We start from the raw sequence: 14,169 nt of genomic DNA, 5'->3' as shown, positions 1-14,169 counted from the left end.
TATCACTTGTGGAATGGAAATTATGTTGGACATGTTTTCACAATGCAAAACTGGTGCCGGTTTCTGTATCACAGCTTTTGCATTGGAATTAAAGAAAGCATTTGCATATCAGAAGAATAACTTGCTTTTATCAGGGTTTTAATCCCACTTAACAACCAAGGGAAAAGTGACTTGTACATGGGCAAATTGGATCTTGTGTGGATCAGCCAGTATATCATCATCTTGAAGCAGTGTACCAGGCAGCTAATTTGCGAACAAGATAATGCTTCCACCAAACAGATGGGGTCTCCCAGACCAGCTTACATTTAATGTGCACCAAATCCAACAACAAAATACGACCTATAATTTCTTACGATGCAACCCATTAAATAAATTGTAATATGAACCAATTACCTATTGATATCATCCAAACAGAGGCGGACTGTTTCATAGGTTGTCAGGGCAATCTCACACTTCCTCCGTCGAATGCAACTGAGAGTATGGTCTTTTTGGTTGCCATGCAAGATATAGACTCTAAAATAACCCCAGGTGTCCAGTTCATCTTTCCAGTTATATAGCACAGACAGAGGAGCAATTATTAGGAAAACCTTCAAAAGAAGAAAGTGACCAAGTTTAGATCCATGGTTGGGGTAAAGCAAGTGAGCACTTAGAAAACTAAAGGCTGATTAGGGAGAATCGTCATGGTATCATGGAAAGGAGGTTCTGTCTAACTACCCTAATGGAGTTCTTTGACAGACTCACCAATTTCATGGACAGAGGATAATCAGAGAAACATACACAGATTTTATGGAAAGTATGTGATAAGGTTCTGCACAAGCGATTTCTATTTAAAATTAAGGCATGCGGAATTGGAGGCAACTTTATGGCATGGATAGGAAACTAATTGGGAGACAGAGATAGAGATTGGACAAAAGACATTTTTAGTTTGACAGTGATCCCCAGAAATCAGTGCTGGTTGTACCCTCGCTTCTCACTCCATATACAGAGACCTAGATTTGGGAATACAAGAAGAACATATGCAGGTTTGGAGTTGAAATATGCAAGATTCTGAAGGGATAATAAAAGCAAAATGCTGCAGATGCTGGAAATCTGAAATAAAAACAAGAAATGCTGGAAATACACAGCAGGTCTGGCAGCATCTGTGGAGAGAGAAGCAGAGTTAACTTTTTAGGTCAGTGACCCTTCATCAGAAGATTCTGAAGGGGATTGACACCAAGACGTTGTTTACCCTGGCTAGGGAATCTAGAGCATGGGGGTACAGTCTCAGGATAAGGGGCCGATCATCTAGGACTGAGGTGAAGAGGAATTTCTTCACTCACAGTTGTGAATCTTTGGAATGCTCTACCCCAGAGGGTGTGGATGCTCCATGATCGAAATATATTTAAGGCTGAGATAGACAGATTTTTGGTCACTCAGAGAATCAAGCTAGCTTGACAAGCTTGGCTTCCAGTTGGTCAGGGAGCATTTTGGATCAGGCTGTAGGGTCAGGTATGGCAGGGGTGGGGTCCAATGGGGTTCACTGTGGGCAAGCTTGGTGGTCCGGGGGGGGGGGGAAGCACGCCTGCTCCTCCTAGCCCACAAGTAGTGCTTGGAAGGCACTTATCTTATCCCCAAAGCAATCCTCGCCTCACATCAGCTGTTGGGCTTCCCAAGGCCTGGGAAACCCAGCGCTCACTATGAAGTGAAACCTGCAAAATAGGTTAAATTAGAGGCTGCCAGTCTCATTAAAATATGTAAATTGACAACCTGCCTCCTGGGAATGGATTGGCTGCCTACCCCTTGTCTCACCTCCATTAAACATGGAAGTGGGAAGTTGCAGATGGGTTCCTGATGCACTCTGAATTTTATCCCAATCTCATGTGCTAATTCCTGTTAAAACTCCCCCCGTTATCTTACGCTAAGCCAATTAAAAGAAAATCTAGGGGAAACTTATTCAGTCGAGGTGCTATTAGAATGCAGTTGCACACTACCCCAGTATGTTTACCCATGTAAACGGCTGGAATTTGTAATCCTAGTTGCATGTTTAAGGAATATTTTCTAGTTTTTTTTATTCATTCATGGGATGTGGGCATCGCTGGTCAGGCCAGCATTTATTGCCCATCCCTAATTGCCCTTGAGAAGGTGGTGGTGAGCTGCCTTCTTGAACTGCGGCAGTCCATTTGGGGTAGGTATACCCACAGTGCTGTTAGGAAGGGAGTTCCAGGATTTTGACCCAGCGACAGTGAAGGAACGGTGATATAGTTCCAAGTCAGGATGGTGTGTGACTTGGAGGGGAACTTGCAGGTGGTGGTGTTCCCATACATTTGCTGCCCTTGTCCTTCTAGTTGGTAGAGGTCACGGGTTTGGAAGGTGCGGTCTAAGGGGCCTTGGTGCGTTGCTGCAGTGCATCTTGTAGATGGTACACACTGCTGCCACTGTGCATCGGTGGTGGAGGGAGTAAATGTTTGTAGATGGGGTGCCAATCAAGCGAGCTGCTTTGTCCTGGATGGTGTCGAGCTTCTTGAGTGTTGTTGGAGCTGCACCCATCCAGGCAAGTGGAGAGTATTCCTTCACACTCCTGCCTTGTGCCTTGTAGATAGTGGACAGGCTTTGGGGAGTCAGGAGGTGAGTTACTCGCTGCAGGATTCCTAGCCTCTGACTGCTCTTGTAACCACGGTATTTATATGGCTACTCCAGTTCAGTTTCTGGTCAATGGTAGCCCCTAGGATGTTGATAGTGGGGGATTCAGCGATGGTAATGCCATTGAATGTCAAGGGGAGATCGTTAGATTCTCTCTTGTTGGAGATAGTCATTGCCTGGCACTTGTGTGGCGTGAATGTTACTTGCCACTTATCAGCCCAAGCCTGGATATTGTCCAGGTCTTACTGCATTTCTACACGGACTGCTTCAGTATCTGAGGAGTCACGAATGGTCCTGAACATTGTGCAATCATCAGCGAACATCCCACTTCTGACTTTATGATTGAAGGAAGGTCATTGATGAAGCAGCTGAAGATCGTTGGGCCTAGTACACTACCCTGAGGAACTCCTGCAGTGATGTCCTGGAGCCAAGATGATTGACCTCCAACAACCACAATCATCTTCCTTTGCGCTAGGTATGACTCCAACCAGCGGAGGGTTTTCCCCCTGATTCCCATTGACCTTAGTTTTGCTGGGGCTCCTTGATGCCATACTCGGTCAAATGCTGCCTTGATGTCAAGGGCAGTCACTCTCACCTCACCTCTTGAGCTCAGCTCTTTTGTCCACATTTGAACCAAGGCTGTAATGAGGTCAGGAGCTAAGTGGCCCTAGCGCAACCCAAACTGAGCATCACTGAGCAGGTTATTGCTAAGCAAGTGCTGCTTGATGGCACTGTTGATGACACCTTCCATCACTTTACTGATGATTGAGAGTAGGTTGATGGGGTGGTAATTGGCCGGGTTGGATTTGTCCTGCTTTTTGTGTACAGGACATACTGGGCAATTTTCCACATTGCCAGGTAGATGCCAGTGTTGTAGCTGTACTGGAACAGCTTGGCTAGGGGCGTGGCAAGCTCTGGAGCACAGGTCTTCAGCACTATTGCCAGAATATTGTCAGGGCCCATTGCCTTTGCAGTATCCAGTGCCTTCAGTCGTTTCTTGATATCACGCGGAGTGAATCGAATTGGCTGAAGTTTGGCATCTGTGATGCTGGGGACTTCAGGAGGAGGCCGAGATGGATCATCAACTCGGCACTTCTGGCTGAAGATTGTTGCAAATGCTTCAGCCTTGTCTTTCGCACTGATGTGCTGGGCTCCCCCATCTTTGAGGATGGGGATATTTGTGGAGCCACCTCCTCCAGTTCGTTGTTTAATTGTCCACCATCATTCATGGCTGGATGTGGCAGGACTGCAGAGCTTCGATCTGATCCGTTGGTTATGGGATCGTTTAGCTCTGTCTATCGCATGCTGCTTACGCAGTTTGGCACGCAGATATTCCTGTGTTGTAGCTTCACCAGGTTGACACCTCATTTTGAGATATGCCTGGTGCTGCTCTTGGCATGCCCTCCTGCACTCTTCATTGAACCAGGGTTGGTCTCCTGGCGTGATGGCAATGGTAGAGTGGGGGATATGCCGGGCCATGAGGTTACAGATTGTGGTTGAGTATAATTCTGCTGATGCTGATGGCCCACAGCGCCTCATGGATGCCCAGTTTTGCATTGCTCGATCTGTTCGAAATCTATTCCATTTAGAATGGTGGTAGTGCCTGCCACACAACACGTTGGAGGGTATCCTCAATGTGAAGGGTTCCCTCACCACCTGCCGCATACCCAGTCTAGCAGATATGTCCTTTAGGACTTGGCCAGCTCAGTCAGTAGTGATGCTACCGAGCCACTTTTGGTGATGGACATTAAAGTCCCCCACCCAGAGTACATTCTGTGCCCTTGCCACTTTCAGTGCTTCCTCCAAGTGCTGTTCAACATGGAGGAGTACTGACTCATCAGCTGAGGGAGGGCAGTAGGTGGTAATCAGTAGGAAGTTACCTTGTCCATGTTTGACCTGATGCCATGAGACTTCATGGGGTCCAGAGTCGATGTTGAGAACTCCCAGGGCAACTCCCTCCCTACTGTATACCACTGTGCCGCCACCTCTGCTGGGTCTGTCCTGCCGGTGGGACGGGACATACCCGGGAATGGTGATGGCAGTGTCTGGGACATTGTTTGTCAGGTATGATTCCGTGAGTATGACTATGTCAGGCTGTTGCTTAACTAGTCTGTGGAACAGCTCTCCCAACTTTGGCACAAGCCCCCAGATGTTAGTAAGGAGGACTTTGCAGGGTCGACAGGGCTGGGTTTGCCATTGTCGTTTCCGGTGCCTAGGTCGATGCCGGGTGGTCCGTCCGGTTTCATTCCTTTGTTACATATACTATACCTCATCTTCTAGATAAGGTACAGAATATCCACCTCCACAATGATGCAACTCTTTTGGAATATTGCTTTAACTGGGAGATCTTACAGATAAGGTAGGAGCTGGATCAAATGTAAATTTTCTATTGGGTTTACCATTTAAGATTTGTAGAGTTTAATCAAAGACTCTGCAAAAATATTATGCAACTTATATCATCATTAATGGCCACTCATTTTAAGATTTAATAAAGAACTTTCTTTGCAGTTGCAACAAGATACAAGCTATAAAGGATTACTTTGTCACTGTGTGCTTTTGATTCCTTCTTCATTGTCTTCAGTACAAACTTGGGCATGTTATTTTCAATATCCTCTCGGGTCCCTGTTTTATGAAGCACAGCTGCTAGAAAGGAAATAACCTATGGGAAAAAATGTTAGTTTATCAAGTCGATCAAGATTATATTTTAAATGAATAATACAGCTATTCCCACTAAATTCCTCTTTTACAAAAGATGAATATTGTTGATATATCAGTGCTTCCATTAAAAACAAAATCTGGCAATATCTCAATGTTGAGTTCATTCCCAGTGGAGTGGAACTCTCTCCATCCTACTTGTTTTTAATGTAATCAGCCAGACCTAGAGTATATGGTTCAAAGACAGATATAATTGACTCTGCACCTGACCTGCAGGCAGGCTGCACAAAAGTGGACTAGCTGGATTTGGAATCAACCACTAATTACCGTCATTGTAAATTTTGTAATTTAACCCTTGTGAGGAACAGGGTTATTAAATTTTACCTTCCCAACCTGCTTAGATTCCCTTTCTTTTTTATTCCACGACAAATTTCAAAATAAAGGGGAAGCCACCGAGGACAGAGATAAAGAGAAATTTCTTTACTCTTTGGAATTCTCTACCCCAGAGTGCTGTGAAAGCTCAGTCATTGAGTATGTTTAAAGCAGAGATTGACAGATTTCTAAAAACAAATGGCACAAGGGGATATGAAGATATTGTGGGAAAAAGGCATTGAAGTGGATGATCAGCCATGATCGTATTGAATGGCGGAGCAGGCTCGATAAGCTGAATGGCCTACTCCTACTTTTTGATCCTTGTTTATCAATTACTTTCAATTTCACACATACCACCGCTTGACCTAACTCACTGGCTTCTATTCTCCTGCTGATGCCACAAAATGGAAGATCTCCAGGGTAGAATAGTTGCTTCAATTTGTTCCACTATTGGTATCCTCCCATGCACGCATCATGGCCTAGATACTGGCTTTCCCAGAACAGTAATCTACGCGAACTTATCATCTCTCAATGCAAAGCCCATTGATTTCAATCATTGGAGACTAGTCTCCTCTACTCTGGCTCCCCTTCAACCACCTCTGCTAGGATCCTACTGCCCTTCCACAAAGAAATGTCCTCCAAAATGTCAGTTTCATTATAAACAAGGTTCTTACCATTCACAATCTCATCTTAGATGAGTCAACCAATATTCTAGATGTTACAGCTGGTGACTCCTTCCTCTTATCAAGACCTTGCCACCCAGCTATTCACTCCATCACATAACTCTCTAACTGTTATGGCCGTATGGCTCTCATTGCCACATCCAATCTTGAGCTGTCCCTTTATTCCGCGGGAATCTTCACTTCCTTTGAGGACCACATGCTCTTACCGCATCTCCATTTCTTCATCAAAATCCTTTGTCTATCAGTCTCCCTAATCTCATGACAACTTAATAACAGAAATGCTCCTCTCCCTGGCTCTACACCAAATGATTTCTTATTCTGAATGATTACAACCTTTAGTACATTCCGTAGTCTTCTTTTGGCTGATTTCACCTCTCCTTTGTCCCTTCACTTCAGTTCCAGACTTCTCAGACCTTGTCTTCAAGATGTCTTGCCACTTCAATAAATTCATCTCTGATCCTCATTTCCCTCAATAACAACATTGCTCGGCCTTCTCCAAAACCCTCTACACACACCCTGTACCTTTGGAGAAAACTATCACCCTGTTCCCTTTCAAAAATCCTCTTCAACCTAAAACATCCATGTAACTCTGACCTTCCACCCAACTGTCACAGTCAACTTACTCAATAGCTCCTGTTGCTCAACTTTCCTCAACTATCTTGCTTGCTCACTGTTCCATGGTACAAATCTCATTTCTGCACTCAAAGTAGGAGGACCATACACTGGAGTGTTGATTATCTAAAGCAAAATCATGCCTCCCATTCCTCATCCAAATTTTTCTATTTCTCCAGAATTATCCTATGGGGTAAGAACAGCCCTTGGCTTCTCTTCCCAATGAATAACTTCACCCTCTGATCCCCTTACTCTACACTTCCCATTTTCATCTCAAATACCAAATGCAAAAAACTCATGGATTATTTTCATCTCAAATATGATGACCATCCATTTGACTGCCTCAGCTGCCTCCTACCCCAGTATAAACTTTTACCCCCATCTCTGATCACTTCATAGCTTCTGTCAGACCCTTACCAAGCTGATCTCAGATATGTCTCAGTTTTTGTGCCCTTGGATCCCCTCCAACTCAAATATTGACAGAACTACTTCTGCTGGCTAAATGCTCTTGGGCATTGTCAATGCCTCCTATTTCCAGGCTCTGTTTCTCCACTTTTCAAAATGGTGGTCTTCACTCCTCCCCTCAAAATCCCTCTCTTTATCCTCGCCAAGTACTGTCCTATCGCTAATCTCCCTCTCCTCTGTAAGGCCTTTGAATGTCTTGTTGCAAACTAGCTCTGCATCCACCTCTGCAATCAGTCCCTCTGTGAATCTCTTCAATCCTGCTTTCACCCTGCCCACAGCACCAAAATTACGCTTGTAAAGGTCACCAATGATATCTATCCTTTGTGGCTGCAATCATGGTCCACCATTCCTTCTTGTCTGCCTTGCATTCTCCAAAAGACAGCATTTTCAGGAGAGAAGGGCAAGGAAAAAATCCAATTGGATTGTGAGAAATACTATACATTTCAGGGAAGCTAAGAACTGTCAAATGTCGAATCCTCAAGGAAGTATCAAATCTTTTGCTCCAAAGGCATTGTGCTGAAATTATGCTGATCAGGAATATCAGATGGGGAAGGGCATCCTGGAGGCCCAGCGGTTAATTTCTATGCAGCAGCCTCAGAGGAGGCTTCATAATTGCGAGGTATATATCCTACGCCAGAATTCATTAGGTTTGCCATTTATTGATTTCTCTATGCTGGTTTTACTCCTTTATTATCAAAAAACGAGCTCAACATTTGAAATGCCATGTACTTTTCTTCTTTCATTGTGGTGCAAACCTCCTTCTACCCCACTCTTCATGCCATAAAACAGATTTCAAAGAACAGAAATAACTAAGGAAAGTCTTATTTTAGTGATCACTAAACTGAACCTCCGAAAAAAAAGGTAATTTCAGTTCGCTTTTGATGTAGAAATACTGCAATAGAGCCCTGATGACCATGACCCAGTGGCAAACAAGCCAAGAAAACAACCCAATTTTGGGGCATACTGGAATGGACTGACGGCATCTCATAGCTCCTACTAGAGCCCATGCTCCAGCACCACTAAGCTGGCAAGTCACATTTAGTAAAGTTAATTACCTGTACAGTTTTTCCAAGTCCCATGTCATCACCAAGGATACATCCTCTGCCACAAAAATAATGTCTGCAAATGAACTGAACTCCATCTCTTTGGTAGTCTCGCAAGTATCTGTTAATAGTATGTGGTACACACACACTGCCCTCAGACAATTTGAAAGAGACTTTGGGGCCTAGTATCTTTTTGTCATGGAAGAAGGGCTTCTCCAGATCTTCATCATCAAATATGAAACCTTTCCAACGTTCACTGCTCCTTTTTAGTGTGCTCACTGCCACAGTCTCTTCATTGAAGTAGGAAAACATTACAACTGCCACAGTTTTTCCATCTTCATCCGCAGAAAAGGACTTTATTGTGGCCTCGTACAGCTTACCATCTCCAGAAAAGGGGGCAAAAACCCGATCACCAACAAACCAGTTTTCTGAAAACAAAGAAATCCAGAAAGTAAGCAAATGAAATCAAAATGTCAGCCATATGGAAGCAGCTGCCAGAGCAATAGTAAAATGCAGATTGCAAACAAAATTATTTTTCTATCATCCAAGAGTTGCCACGCATACCTGCTCTGGTATCGATGCTTGATTCAGAGGCTGAGGCATTTTGCTCCATTTGTGGAAGAACTTTTCAATGCATGGTTTTCTAGAGCTTTGGAAAAATAAAGCACAAGTCAAAGTTTACTAATCACCATTTTTTGACTGTACAGACTAAGATCCTATTTGCTGTCATTACTGTTGCCACAAACAGTGCCAATAGTTTCAATGTTCTATGCACCAGTGCCCACAAATTCATCAACTGTGCTGTGTCCTCTTGAATAATACAATTTTCCTCAGGTTGTCACTGTTGATTAGCTTTTCCTCAATTCATTACTTTGCATTTGACCACATTGAACAACATCTGATATTATCAGCCCAACTCCCCAGTCTATCCAAGCTCTTATAATTTTGATCAGTCTGTTCTGTTATTTGCAGCCCCGCCTACTTAGGTATCATCTGCAAACTTGGAGATTAGTTAAGGAAAAATCATGTGTGACTAACTTGCTGGAGTTTTTGAAGAGGTAACAGAGAGGGTTGATGAGGGCAATGCTGTTGATGTGGTGTACATGGACTTCCAGAAGACATTTGATACAGTGCTGCACAACAGACCTGTGAGCAAAGTTATAGCTCATGGAATAAAAGGGGCAGTAGCAACATGGATACGAAATTGGCTGTGTGACAGAAAACAGAGTAGTGATTAATGAATGTTTTTCGGGTTGGCAATAGTAGAATTCTTTAGGGGTCAGTGTTGGGACCTTGCTCTTCTTGATATATTAATGACATAGACCTTGGTGTACAGGGCACAATTTCAAAATTTGGGGATGATTCAAAACTTGGAAGCATTGTGAATTGTGAGGAGGATAGTGTAGAACTTCAAAAGGACACAGACAAGTGACAGATGAAGTTTAATATGGAGAAATGTGAAGTGATTAATTTTGGTAGGAAGGACATGAAGAGACAATATAAAGAGTACAATGCTAAAGGGCATGCAGGAACAGAGGGACCAGGGTGTATATGTGCAAAAGTCATTGAAGGTGGCAGGACAGTTGACAGTGGTTAACAAATCATACAGTATCCTAGGCTTTATAGTTGCATTGAGTACAAGAGCAAGGAGGTTATGTTGAATCTGTATAAGACATTATTTCTGCCTCAGTTGGAGTATTACATCCAATTCTGGGCACCACACCTTAGGAAAGATGTGAAAGCAATGGAGAGAGTGCAGAAAAGATTTATGAGAATGGTTCCAGGGATGAGGAACTTCAGTCATGAAGACAGATTGGAGAAGCTGGGACTGTTTTCCTTAGAGAAGGCCAAGAGGTGATTTGATAGAGGTATTCAAAATCATGAGGGGACTGGACAGAGTAGATAGAGAAAAAATGTTTCCACTCGTGAAAGGATCAAGAACGAGGGGGCACAGATTCAAAGAAATTGGCAAAAGAAGCAAAAGCGACATGAGGAAAAACTTTTCACGCAGCGAATGGTTATGGTTGGGAACACACTGCTTGAGAGTGTGGTGCAGGCAGGTTCAAAAGCGAATTTGACTGTTATCTGAAAAGGAAGAATGTGCAGAGTTATGGGGAGAAGATAGGAGAATAGCATCAGGTGAATTGCTCATTTGGAGAACCGGTATAGACAAGATGGGCTGAATGGCCTCCTTCTGTAATTTTGTTTTGTTCTCATTCTAAGTCATTTATGTACATTATTAAAGCAACAGCCAGAGCACTGATCCCAGAAAATTATATTTTCTCTCAGTACATTCTTCTTTGTTCAAAGATGAATTGGAATAGAATACAATGGAAATGATAGAAAATGACAAACAACCAGAATCCTCGATTTCACAAATACTCAATAGTAAGAACAAAAAGATATAATTCAGAGCGAGCTGACTTTAAAAGCCTTTCAGAATAAAATCATAGAACCTTACAGCACAGAAGGAGGCTATTCTGGCCGTCATGATTTTGCCATTCTTTGAAAGAGCAGTCTCGCTTAGTCCCACATCTCCACTTAAATCACACGCTGACTTCTCTCAGCAAACATTGACAAATGGGCACTAGATATGAAACACTTACCACTAGTATGGAATCAGAACGTTGCCACAGGTTTTGTACTTGCTGTCCTTATAGGGCCAGTAAACCATTCTCATTCCCCCACATCCTTCCGCACCTTGTTTACTAAATCTCTCCCTTAACTTGCAACACAGCCCCACTTTCTCCTCCTGATCATTCTCATGTTCTCCTTTTATTTTGTTCTCTTCTCTCCCCTCTTCTTGTCCTCTTCTCCTCCTAATCGCCCTCCCATTACGTTCCTCTGCCTTCCTCTTCCTGCCTTCTCTCTCATTATTTCACCCCAGCATCTCCTCATCCTCTTAGCCACTTTATTCTTCTTTCACACATCTTCCCTAATTTTGTAAAACAGCAACTCAGCAATACAAAATAATCGTTATTTCAGCTTCATTTCCAAATCAAAACTAACTTTCACAAAAGTGGACAGAATCACAGGCCAGGATTTTGTGTTTGTGGGAGGGCTCCCAGCACTGGGCCAAAAAGGCAGGGAAAAGCCTGCCTCTGCCTTTTCGTGCCACCCGACACACCGTCCCTTTAAAGACGGGTATCCGCCTCAAAGAGCTGCCGGCCAATCAGGGCTGGCAGCTCAGTAATATCGACTGTGCCACTGGGAGCAGTGGCCACTGCCAGTACTACATAGACCTTGGGCCCAGGCCCAACACAGGAACCCCAGACCTCAGGTAAGTGAGGTGGGGTCGTCAGGGCCACTCCGGAAAACCCTAGCGGGGTGGGGTGCAGCGGTGAGGGTGGATATGCAGTCCAGGGAGAGGGTGGTCTCAGTGGGTAAAGTGGTTCACGACGGGGGTCCTCCGTGGGGCACAGATTACACACGGAGGAGGGAACCACCAGCCCCCAGCCCCCACCCCCCAGGGAGTGTTACAAGGCACCTTCCCCATGTGGCGGAGGCACTGCCCACGACTGATAAGATCCCAGCAGCAGTAGGAAGAAACCCTTAATTGGCCATTAATAGGCCGTCATCGGCCTATCCCGCCCCGGTAAGATGCTTGACAACAGGGAGGCGATGGGCCCTCTGCCACCATCACGATTCTCTGCGCCCCCCACCCTTGATCCAGCCTCAGGGGGGCCCATGAAACCTAACCCACAGCATGCAACCCCCAACACAGTGGGAAAAGTGGAGAACATCACAGAATGCAATCCCCCAACACAGTGGGAAAAGTGGACTCGATCACAGAATGCAATCCCCCAACACAATGGGAAAAGTGGACTCGATCACAGAATGCAATCCCCCAACACAATAGGAAAAGTGGACTCGATCACAGAATGCAATCCCCCAACACAATAGGAAAAGTGGACTCGATCACAGAATGCAATCCCCCAACACAGTGGGAAAAGTGGACTCAATCACAGAATGCAATCCCCCAACACAGTGGGAAAAGTGGACTCGATCACAGAATGCAATCCCCCAACACAGTGGGAAAAGTGGACTCAATCAGAGTGCAATCCCCCAACACAGTGGGAAAAGTGGACTCAATCAGAGTGCAATCCCCCAACACAGTGGGAAAAGTGGACTCGATCACAGAGTGCAATCCCCTAACACAGTGGGAAAACTGGACTCAATCACAGAATGCAATCCCCCAACACAATAGGAAAATTGGACTCAATCACAGAATGCAATCCCCCAACACAGTGGGAAAAGTGGACTCGATCACAGAATGCAATCCCCCAACACAGTGGGAAAAGTGGACTCAATCACAGAATGCAATCCCCCAACACAGTGGGAAAAGTGGACTCAATCACAGAATGCAATCCCCCAACACAATAGGAAAAGTGGACTCAATCACAGAATGCAATCCCCCAACACAATAGGAAAAGTGGACTCAATCACAGAATGCAATCCCCCAACACAATAGGAAAAGTGGACTCAATCACAGAATGCAATCCCCCAACACAGTGGGAAAAGTGGACTCAATCACAGAATGCAATCCCCCAACACAGTGGGAAAAGTGGACTCAATCACAGAATGCAATCCCCCAACACAATAGGAAAAGTGGACTCAATCACAGAATGCAATCCCCCAACACAGTGGGAAAAGTGGACTCAATCACAGAATGCAATCCCCCAACACAATAGGAAAAGTGGACTCAATCACAGAATGCAATCCCCCAACACAGTGGGAAAAGTGGACTCAATCACAGAATGCAATCCCCCAACACAGTGGGAAACTTCCCTGGAGGCAATGGAATAAGATGATGAAATAAAAACGAGAAATGCTGGAACCACTCAGCAGGTCTGGCAGCATCTGTGTAAAGAGAAGCAGAGTTAACGTTTCGGGTCAGTGACCCTTCTTCGGAACAAGATGATGACTAAATTGTTTAGCCAGCATTGGGTAAATAGCGGTCCCAATCGCAGGATTCAACTACCCGGAAATCACTACCAATGAGTAAGTCAGGGTTTATACACCGCCCCTTTAGACAAAAACCAATATTACTCGGGCCCTGTCAACAGCCCCGGTTTCAATTCCCACAAACGGCGGCTCACCCACAATCCTCGCGCTCGTTTCTCAACGATTCAAACCCGTTCTGATTCTACCCGCACAATTCGCCGCCTTTGACCCGGAAATATTTTTATCTTAGGATCATGTGACTGCATGTTTGATTTACAGCAAGGCGTGCTGAGCTGGTTCTCAGAGTGGTAACTCAGAGGGTGCAATATGGTGAGGGTGAAAGTAGTCTGGGCATCAGCCGGTGTATGGAAGAGCAGAGTGGGCAGGCTTTACTCCTTGTCTTTTAAACGGTTTTAAGCTACCTCCCTATTTACGCTGAGCTAACACAGCTGTATTAAAGCACCAGTTCCTTCGACCCCCTCCCTCTGTCTTGAAATTATCAGACTGTTGTTTCAACATCCAGTAGTGGACAGGCAGAAATTTCTTCCGATTAAATATTGAGAAAACCAAAGTCATTGATTTTGGTCCCTGGCACAAACTCCATTCCCTAGCCCCCTGGTTCTTATTCCGTCTCCTGGCAACTGTTTGAGACTGAACCAACAACAACTTATATTTATAATAGCACCTTTAATGTAATAAGACACCCAAGGTGCTTCACAGAACTATTATAAAACAAAATATGATAAGCCATGTAAGGGATATAGGTCAGATGACCA

The 14,169-nt window shown here is 44.5% G+C and overlaps 1 protein-coding gene across 5 annotated transcripts in view; it reads right to left on the bottom strand.

Moving 5' to 3' along the window:
* ercc6l2 (excision repair cross-complementation group 6-like 2) overlaps positions 1-13,634 on the bottom strand; it is a 135,620-nt gene extending 121,986 nt beyond the window's left edge. For 2 of the 5 annotated variants that reach the window (XM_068030091.1, XM_068030095.1), the window contains exons 1-5: positions 11,056-13,502; positions 9,014-9,098; positions 8,462-8,877; positions 5,159-5,278; positions 394-587 (exon numbers count right to left, since the gene is read on the bottom strand). In XM_068030091.1, coding sequence (XP_067886192.1) covers positions 394-587; positions 5,159-5,278; positions 8,462-8,877; positions 9,014-9,062 — 779 coding nt within the window. In that variant the 5' untranslated portion in view covers positions 9,063-9,098; positions 11,056-13,502. Of the gene's footprint in view, positions 1-393; positions 588-5,158; positions 5,279-8,461; positions 8,878-9,013; positions 9,099-11,055; positions 13,503-13,548 lie in introns of those variants that run through there. The other 3 variants (XM_068030093.1, XM_068030092.1, XM_068030094.1) reach the window with 3 other exon arrangements.
* Positions 13,635-14,169: the final 535 nt, after the last annotated feature.

This window comes from Heterodontus francisci, chromosome 4 (assembly GCF_036365525.1).
Source record: "Heterodontus francisci isolate sHetFra1 chromosome 4, sHetFra1.hap1, whole genome shotgun sequence".
In the NCBI taxonomy this organism is placed as follows: Eukaryota; Metazoa; Chordata; class Chondrichthyes; order Heterodontiformes; family Heterodontidae; genus Heterodontus; species Heterodontus francisci.
Note: the sequence above shows the minus strand (reverse complement) of the source record. Positions and strands in the feature narration are given on the sequence as shown.